This window comes from Nematostella vectensis, chromosome 15 (genome assembly GCF_932526225.1).
Source record: "Nematostella vectensis chromosome 15, jaNemVect1.1, whole genome shotgun sequence".
Classification (NCBI taxonomy): domain Eukaryota; kingdom Metazoa; phylum Cnidaria; class Anthozoa; order Actiniaria; family Edwardsiidae; genus Nematostella; species Nematostella vectensis.
Window position 1 is genome coordinate 10,291,359 of NC_064048.1, and position 10,024 is coordinate 10,301,382.

At 39.1% G+C, this 10,024-nt stretch overlaps 1 protein-coding gene and 1 long non-coding RNA gene across 3 annotated transcripts; both read left to right on the forward strand.

Annotated features, from left to right (window-relative positions):
• Positions 1–2,538: 2,538 nt before the first annotated feature.
• Positions 2,539–3,559, forward strand: LOC116619377. Its single transcript, XR_004296659.2, has 2 exons — positions 2,539–2,620; positions 3,280–3,559. It is a non-coding gene; the product is annotated as an uncharacterized LOC116619377 (long non-coding RNA).
• Positions 3,560–6,625: 3,066 nt separating this feature from the next.
• Positions 6,626–9,681, forward strand: LOC5514511 (gastrula zinc finger protein XlCGF49.1). Of its 2 annotated transcripts, XM_048723035.1 has the most exons (3): positions 6,644–6,670; positions 6,754–6,871; positions 8,718–9,681. In XM_048723035.1, exon 3 carries the CDS (start codon positions 8,753–8,755, stop codon positions 9,542–9,544), a length of 792 nt encoding a protein of 263 aa, XP_048578992.1. In that variant the 5' UTR covers positions 6,644–6,670; positions 6,754–6,871; positions 8,718–8,752; the 3' UTR covers positions 9,545–9,681. The 2 variants fall into 2 exon arrangements, with proteins under 2 accessions (XP_001634723.1, XP_048578992.1); XM_001634673.3 differs by having other exon boundaries at positions 6,626–6,871.
• The last annotated feature ends 343 nt before the right edge of the window (positions 9,682–10,024 follow it).

Genomic DNA, 10,024 nt, shown 5'->3' on the forward strand with positions numbered 1-10,024 from the left:
CAAGCATTATCAACACTTCTTTTGCTGAGGGCAGGCTCCCTCAGTCCTGGAAACACGAGGATGTTGCTCCTGTTCCGAAGCAAAAGCCAGTGCATGATATTAACAAACACCTTCGTCCCATCTCCCTGACGCCGATTCTCTCAAAGGTGGCCGAGGACTTCGTTGTTGAGAATCACGTGAAGCCAGCAGTTCTCGCTAAAGTCGATCCAAGGCAGTTCGGCACTGTTCCCGGTTCTAGCACCACTGAAGCCCTGATTAGTATGGTCCATTCATGGAACCAGGCAACTGATGGCAACGGGGCTACTGTAAGGGTTGTCCTGTTTGACTTCAGGAAAGCATTTGATCTTATCGATCATAACATTCTACTAACAAAGCTGCGCACCTTCAACATCCCTGACGCAATAATCGCCTGGATCACTGATTTCCTATCATGCAGAAAACAGCGCGTCAAACTGGGACAGGATTGCCTTTCTGAATGGGGCGTGGTCCCAGCCGGAGTTCCACAAGGGAAAAAATTGGGCCCCTGGCTATTCATAGCGATGATCAATGACCTCGATATCGCCGACACTGAGTTGTGGAAATACGTTGATGACACGACAATTTCCGAAACAGTCCCGAAGTCCAAAGTCAGCACCATTCAAGCGGCTGTTGATTCCCTGGCCAGCAGCTCTGCCTCAAACAAGTTCCAGCTCAATGAGTCCAAGTGCAAGGAAATGAGGATAAGTTTTAGCACTAGTGACACTTATTTCGATCCAATAGTTGTAAACGAAGTTGAAATTGAAAAGGTTTCATGTGCTAAAATTTTAGGTCTCCATATTTCTTGTGACCTCAAATGGAACGATCACATTGATGATATCATTACAAAGTGCAAAAAGCGCATGTTCGGTCTGCGTCAGCTTAAACGTTCAGGCCTTGGCAAGTCCGTACTAGTTAGTTTTTTCCGCACTTGTGTCAGGCCTATCACGGAATATGCTTGCCCAGTCTATCATGATAGTCTTCCAAGCTACCTATCTAATTCACTAGAACAAGTTCAACGCCGCGGGCTACGCATTATATATCCATACTGCCCGTACGAGGAGGCCTTAGCGGAGGCAGAACTTGTCAGTCTAGCTGACCGTCGCCAGTCTCTGACCGATACCCTCTTCGACAAGATCGTTAGCAACAAAGCCTGTAAGCTTAATAAGCTCTTACCACCTGTGAACGATGCTAACATTTCTCTGAGACGTAAACGCCTTTTTAATGTTCCAAGGTATAAGAGCGGCCGTTTTGGCAATAGTTTTATAATTAAGAATGCTTCCTCCCGTTTTACTTAGATTTTATATACTTCTATTAGTTTCCCTGTAAATAATTTTAGTGTAAATAATTTCATAATTCAACCCTTGGGTTGCGAGGATTTTATTCAATAAACTATCTATCTCATCTCTATCTCTATATAAAAGTTATGCAACATTTTGGAAAACCAAGGCACAGTCAGGGGCGTACGCAGCCTATAGGCCTGCAGTCACTGGACTGCAAAAAAAAAAAATGGCGATCTTATTTGCATAACGAGGGGGAAAATCAAATCTTTACTCATTCATTTGTATGTAGGTAGTTTTATATATATGATGAGAACAAAAACTATAATTTTCTTAATCATGGTAGTCTACAGATGATTTCCAAACATATTGTTATGTCGTTTGGTACCACTGAAGTCCTATTTTAGATCGAGGATGACAGAGGATCGTTTAATAATCTCAAAAGTCTGACGCATTGAAGCCAATTTCAAGCCCAAAAGCAGGAGCTACGAAATCTGCACGGGAATGCGGGATGAGGGGCCACGCCCTCATTCAGCTTCTGAATGCTATGACTGCAACTAGTTAAAATCCTGCGTACGCCCCTGACAGTTAAATCAAAATAGTGGAAAGCTACGCACTTATTGCAAGATCAAGACAAATTTTAAACTAGAAAAAATATTTATCAGAAGCTAATGTTAGACGCCGACAATCTGTGACTAGATAACTAGCAATTGAAACAGGCCGCTATAAAAATTTACCTTATGAATTAAGGATTTGTGAAAAATGTGAAAAAAATAAGGTTGGGGATCAGTACCATACCTTAATGGAATGCGACTATGTCAATGATATACGTCGAGTATTTTTTAATGATCTATTTGCAATCAATAACTCTTTCAAACTGTTAAGGCCAAAAGACCTTTTTCTTGTATATTATGAGCTTAACAGATGACTCCATTACGAGCCTGGTCCTGAAATTTTGTGATGATGTAATTAAATATTATGAATAGAGGATAGGCATATAAGCCAACCTACTTTGTATATTATCCTAATATACCTGTATTAGTATATTGGTATTTATTGGAATAAAGTTATTATTATTATTATTATTATTATTATTATTATTATTATTATTATTATTATTATTATTATTATTATTATTATTATTATTATTATTATTATTATTATTATTATTATTATTATTATTATTATTATCATTATTATTATTATTATTATTATTATTATTATTGTTGTTGTTATTATTATCAAATCAGTCGAGACTTCAAAGCGTGCGAACGTGTTTCACGGAGCTCCCGACAAACCAGAAAATGAGTCGAGCTACAGTGCAAGTAAGTAATAATTTGGTATTTTTGTAATCAGAAATGTTTTAAAATGCAGCGGTATCTGAAGCATAAAAAGTACAATGTTTTACAGCAGAAAATACACATCTCCATCGTAAATAGAATGGATTTTTTCCCCCTTTTACGTGAGTACTAAAGTTTCCCCGTTCGGACTTAGGCATGTTTGTGGCTTTATTTCATCATTAAATCCTCAAAATTGTTGAAAAGAGAGAAACCTGTAAGTCCTTCTCTCTTACGGGTTTTAGATAACCGACGACGTAATGTAAACAAACGAGAGCACAACTTCATTTGCGTCGCTCGTATTTCGCTTCTAAAGTCCAAGGATAAAGTCCAAGTTTTTTGGCACTTGAGTTGTACATTTTTCAAAGACTTATCCGCTTATGAAGTGCTTTTCTCAATCTTTACCCAAGTTGCATCGATTCTTTGCTATAGTATTCATAATAACCATTCCGCTTCTCAGTGAAAAAAATGGCATTCAAGTTTTGTTAGGCAATGCGTGAGATCTCTTAAAAATAGAATAAGCTAATGCCTGTAAAAAAAACATTGATTGTTGCACTTAGATCATGTGTTGTAAATAAAGCGAATATAATAATTGCTTTTCTTCCTTTTGTCACTTTATCTTTGACCTATTTACATTTCAATCACAGACCTATCCAAGTGCACAAAGTTTGAAGCCAAAGTTCCAATGCATCTCCTCAAACCACCACTCGTACTACCAGCTCTCCACTACCAGTACAATGTTAATATTTGTTTATTGTAAATAACTGGATAAGGCATGATCAAGTGTGCTTTACATGCACAGACTGATCTTGCAGTTTACAATATCATTCATGTAAGCACTGTACCTGAAGATATTCCCAAAATATAAAGTGTAATTCAGTGTAAATAACAGCATGAAAACATTAATAAAAACTACTTGTTGTTTGAGTTGATTAGGCAGCATGCCTATAGTCATCCTCACATTGTATCATATATGAACAACACTGATGACAGTGCATTACAAAATATATATGTCCTAGTCAACAATTGGAATTCTACTGGAGGCAGTCTCAAGGAGGAAGTAAGATATAAAGTGAAGGCTAATACAGATATGAGAGCCATGGGAGTGTAAGTTTGTATTTCAAGGATGCATTAAATCATCTTTATTTTATTATCTGCATTTTCCTAATATTGGATGGAACTCCCAAATCCAAGCAGGGGAGAGTTAGGGGTATGGGGGCCTGTTCCCTTTTCTAAAAATATAGGAATCAGAAAACCCTTGTTGTATAGATTGTTTATTGTTTCATCTTTTTAAAATGTTTTCACAATGATGGAAAAATAAACTGCATTGTTAGGGAAATTTAGGTTGCCTTTGTTATTGAATAGTTACACAAAATAGTTGTATAGGAAAGATGTGTCATGAACTACACAGAAATAACACACCAATTTAGTATATTCAACATACACATTAACCAAGATCTGTTGTAACGATGAAAAATATTTTATAAAAATAAAGATACACATTTTAGGAACCTGGGCATATGGAGATGGGCTATTATTTAATAGTAGGTCCTAGGATGTTAAGCTCAGTGGAGTGGCTCGTGCCCATATGATTCACTACTGGAATAGTGGTAGTGTTATCAATCATAACCCTGATGTGCACATTGTGGAGGTCCTTACGAAAGGTTTTGAGCCCCAGTAGAACTGCTAGTAGCTCTAGGTAATTAATATGGTACTTTTGTTCATCAATAGACCATGTCCCCCCTGTGCTTTTGTCGGTAAAGACTAGCCTATATTAGACGCGTCAGTGGTCAAGGTATAGGAAGGAGTTCCCTTGGAAAATAAGATTAAAGTTGTTGACCACATTATTTTCCCACCAAACAAGCTCTGCTTTAGCGTCCGCCGATAGACTGAGATTTTTATCAAAATTGCCTTTGTTAGCGGCCAATGCCTTAGTTTTGTCCTGTTCAAGAGATCGATAGTAGAGCGGTCCATACATCATTTCAGGAAATGTGGATATAATTTTTCTAATAACACATGCGAGTTCCCGAATTGTGATACTCTTGGAGTGCAAAAGGTTGTGACAACAACAACAACAAGTTGTTGTGAGGGAATGAAAGCGGGTTTGTCTTGGTGGATCACAAAACCAAGGTTATCAAAAATAGTGAAGGTGTCGATGACATTCGCTGCACAACGCGCAGCCGTGTTTCCTTGCAGGAATAAATCATCAATGTAGCTAGCTACAATGTGACCCATATTGTGGAGCGCCGCTAGTGGGGGTTTTAATAATTTAGTAAATACCCGCGGGCATGAAGCCAATCCATTTGGCAGACACGTAAATTGGAAGGCCGCCCCAAACAAATCGAAGATTATGACGAGGGGGTCAACCGCTATCGAAAAATACGCATCTTTAAGATCTAAGCTAGCCATGTAGCATTTTTTCTCAACCAGTTTCAGAATTGATGTCAAAGTGCCCATTTTGAAGTGGTCATATATTCGTCCAAACCTTTGAGGTTAAGAATCATAGGATGGCCACCGTCCTTTTTAGGACGGATGAAGATATTGGAAATAAATTTCCCTGGTGAGTGGTATGTCGGCTCAACTACGCCTTTCTTTAAAATTTTTGAGATTTCTGAGTCGATTATAAGTGATTCTGCCTTAGAGATTGTGATATTCGGCCGTGGCATATTAAAGGGCCTGCCATCAAAACTGATAATTGCCCCTTTGACAGTGGTAAGGAGTTCTCTGTCAGAAGTAATCTCGTCTGCGAGACGGTGAATCAGTTCTTTTCTTTCCTTGCCTTCGTCTGATTCCGTCCCGCACTCTTGTACAAAAAAGGCTTGTCACGGTTTCCACTCTGGTTGAATCGGGCATATGAGGGTTTCCCGTGTTTGCCCCTGCCGCCCTGACGGCTGTTTGATGACTTGTCAAAGGTTTTAACGGCCCCAAGAGTTTTAGCTATGCTATTCATTTCCTTTGCATCTCTGATCTGTTTTGCCAGATCTTCGCCAATCAAGAGTTGCCAGATCTTCGCCAAACAAGTGTTGTTGTTGGTCATGTGGTGTACAAAGGGAGTAGTAATCCCTGTTTAGGGCAGGCTTTATTTGCTCCCGCCGAACATTAGAAAGTTCGGCGATGGCATGGCCCAACAACCTCATGGCATCTATCGCCTGCAACTTATTCACTTCATAGGCGGCGCCCTTTGCCCCTTCCGTGTGAAGGTTATCGCAGCATTGTAGGATGCTGAACGTGGCCTTTTGAAGGCTTTGCTGGACATTGGCCAGCTTTATGTCAGCCTTTCGTTTATAGTTGTTGAGCTTATTCCAGATCTCGGGATTCACCCGCGGGACAGTCATGCTTGCACAATTTATCATAACAAAAACTGTAATTTTAATCAAAATTTTAAATGAGATGTGAGTAAGTTTCAGCTGTTGTGAATTCGAAATAAACAGTAAAATCTAAAAAAAAAAGGACCTGGATAAATAGACTTACCTTTATAATTTCAAGCCCCAATAAAAGTAAGTAAAAGTGAGAGAAGGTCAATCTGAGTTATGGAAACGATGCCTGCTGTAAACAATGTGATCGGTTCCATAAATCAGACAGCCCTTTTTTATAAATCCAAGACTATCAAGCCAGTGCTGTTAATATAAAACCTCCTAGGAAAAACGTATACATATGGGTTGTTCTAGCGACGATTTATGTCTTCATGTGAACGTAATTTGTATTTTTGGCAGTCTTTGGTTCAGCGAATTTTTCGGGAAAAGGTTCGGAACTCGCCACCATTCGTGTGATAAGTTCGTAACCGATAGTAGACTAGTTCCCAGTCCTCTCACGACCAAGGGCAACCTGCCAGTGCTGAAAAACGCAAGACTAGTTCCAGTACCGCGCGGTTATACCAGCCTTTTTGTTTGGTAATGGCGGCTTTTTACCGGCGACATGTCACATTTTGGCGAATGCTAAGAAAACTAGACCAAACCTAAGGCTATAATTTTCTTTATGACTCCTTCATTATCACACAAATCTGTCATCTTTTGTACAGTATGGTTTTAATGCTGTACGGTTAGTTAAATCAGCGACTGAAGTCAGCCTTTCGTACCTTTTCTCGAATGTTTCAACACTACGATTGTGCTTGTTTTCGCCAGATCACGCGCATGCGCATACGTTCAGCACTGTCGGGCAACCTGGGTGATGGAAGCGAAGCTCGACCGCATAAACAGGAGAACGGCGGACGGGAAACCAGCATCCAGAAGAATCTCAAAGGTCGGTTTTATCATAGCTTAGCGCTTTATTTATCACTCCTATTTAGAATCCTAGCAAGTGCGAGAGAGAATCCATTTATATACTCAAGGGCAAACCAGACAAAATGTTCGTGTATCGAATAATATTTTTAATTTGTTTTCCCAACTTGTGTTTAAAGCCAATTTCTTGAAGCTGTTGTCATAGATTGATCTGGTTCCGTTTTAGCCGTGATTCATAACGGTTCAGGCGATTTTCCTCCCTCATCTCGGTTCACCTCCTCCCCACTCGTAATAAAATACAACAGGGTAGGAAGCTCCACGCCCTGGCAATCACAACTTCGACTCTTCGAGGCAACATTTTCGGCAGAAAACGGACAGCTTTTCCCTTCAAAATCTATTGATGCGTTTAGAATAGTTTCTAAACACATCAATTAGAATAGTTTCTAAACACATCAATTAAAGAAAATAATCCAAAAGACCAGAAAGTCGAAATTCGCTGCAAAGTCGTAATTTATCTTTCAGGGTGCTGCTAGTCCATCCCCTGAGCGCGGTCGGGGCCTGGACACAAAACAGAATACAATAGTCTCAGCGGTTGCCATAGCACATTGCATTGTGTTCTGTATTGTTTCCAGGGGGTCGTTTCTCAAAAGCCCTGATAAACCTGGAAAGTCACCCGGTAAGCCCCCGATAAACTTTATGGGTGTTTCTCAAAACGGCCGCTATTTTCGGGTCCGGAAAAAATCCCAGTAACTCGCCTGGTAACTTACGGGAGCTCAAGAGCTCCCATTAACTTACAGGGAATTACTTAATGCGAAAATTGATACCCAAAACGATGTTTTTCCTTAATATTTTCAGCTGAATTTAAAGATCAACTATTCGTCTTGAATTAGCCAAGTTGAAATACCCAATATGGTGCTTTTTTCCGATTAAGTCTCGCCATTTTCAAGTTGTGTCGAGTTGTAGTGAGTTTTCATCACCTGAGGAAACCATTCCACTGCCGGATAAGAAGTTACCCAATCACGGCTAACATCATTTTATGGGATTCCCTATCAACCAATCAGGTTTCTTTTCTGTCAAATGATTTGACATTTAGCTGTCACAGTGCGCCTAAAAAAATGTAAACAGCTGTGCGAAGGTGTTGGAAGTTTTGCTACAAAATGAGACTTTATCTACTTGTTCTTTGTCTTTTTTTCGAAGAGTGCCAATGCCACAGCAGTGTTTAGGGTACTAATTGTCTACAGACATCGACAAATCTACGATTTTATTGATTAATTTACTTATCGGGAACCGTAAACAACCGGGACCCTACCGATAGCTTTGAGAAACGCTCTTCCTCACCCGGTAAAGTATCCCGTAAACTCTCCCGGTACCCTAACGGGCCCGGTAATTACCGGGGGAAAAGCTGTCTGTTTTCTGCCAAAAAAGTTGCCTCTAAGAGTCAAAGTGATCTCGTGATTTCTGAGTATAAATTAGTACTTGTCGTCAGTTTATGATTTTCTGATTTTTGAAACTCGTGAAATGTGCAGGGTCCCCCCTTACCGCCCCTGTACAGTTGTTTGACAAAAAGTTGTCGTCAACCGCCTTTGCGACTACACGACAAGCCCGCATGTAAGCATGGGTAAAAACCACTGAAGCTCTATAGCTCTGCAAAGCTATAGCTCTTTGTTTTTTTTTTTTTCACTTACAAATATGTATAAATTCCTATATGTTTGCTGACCACCCATGTAATTTAGTCCTAGACTATGATAATGGGTAATAAACTGATTATTATTATTAAGTTTATAAAGTAAAATATAATATTTATCAATAAAATGGTTACTCAAGTATTTATATTTGGTGTTTAATAATAAATATATATCTTTTTTTAGAGTTTTTTTTAGCTGCAGTTTAGGGTCTGTTGTGAATGATGGAATTTAAGAGGGAAGACCATATGCATGAGTTTGATGAAAAGCAATCCTCGAGGCAATTTAATCAACAAGACCTCCAAGATATGCAGGTTAAAGATGAGCCAGAGTTGCTTGACTTTCAAAGTGTAGTAATAGAAGCATCAAAGCTGCTGGAGACCTGTTCTGATTCACAGAAGCCCAAAAAATCTTCTGACAAGAAATTATTCCAATGTAAGGAATGTGGAAAGTGTATCACATCCAATTATAGCTTAAAGGAACATTTGCGGATTCATTCTGGCGAGAAGCCTTTGAAATGTTATGAATGTGGCAAGTGTTTTTCACATAACAGTTCATTGGTGGAGCATCTTCGAGTTCATTCTGGAGAAAAACCATATAAATGTGATATATGTGGCAGAAAATTTTCACTCTCCAGTAACCGTGATAAACACTTTCGGCTTCATACTAATGAGAAACCCTTTAGATGTGATCATTGTGGCAAATGCTTCACACATTCTGGGAACTTGAAGGAGCATATAAGACGTCATTCTGGTGAAAAACCTTACAAGTGTGATGAATGTGGTAAAAGCTTTGCTTTTTCTAATAGCTTGTCAAGGCATCTTAAGGTTCATTCTGGTGAAAAGCCACATAAATGCAGTGAGTGTGGCAAGTGCTTTGCACGTAACTATAACTTAAAAGAGCATCTGAGGGTCCATTCAGGTGAAAAACCATTTGAATGTGATAAATGTGGCAAGACATTTTCACGTTCTAGTGATATAAGTAAGCATCAGTGCAATGATTTGGCTGAGTAAGCATTTTGATTTAGGTGTTTAGTTACTATTAATCATTATACTATAGAAACAAATACACTCAACCATGATTCCTGTGATCTGGTTTGTTGGCTACTCTCTATTTATCCAGTAAGAGTAAACTATGATTGAACACTTGTCATCGGTTGGATTCGTTCCTTTCTCTAGCAGCTCATGGCCTCTACAAAATCGGTTTCCTTTCACTTGATGCGCCATAATTGCTTTAGTGGTAGAATTATCAGGCGCTAATATTGGCAACTGCATTACATTTCTTTAAAGGCAGCAGCAGTTGAACATGACTAGTTGTATTAAACTCAAAATAGTATTGGTATTGGGCTCGAGATGCAGTTTTATTTTTCCCCCTAATGGTTTTGTTTTAAAACAATACCCATAAGCCAATAGTTTAAAAATAGAGAACTGCAACAAATTTGAATGGAAGGTAGTCTGTGAGTGCATTGTGTTCACCTTTATAACATCTGACAC

Coding starts and splice junctions, on each gene's coding strand:
- LOC5514511 (XM_001634673.3), top strand. CDS start 8,753: ATGATGGAATTTAAGAGGGAAGACCATATGCATGAGTTTGATGAAAAG.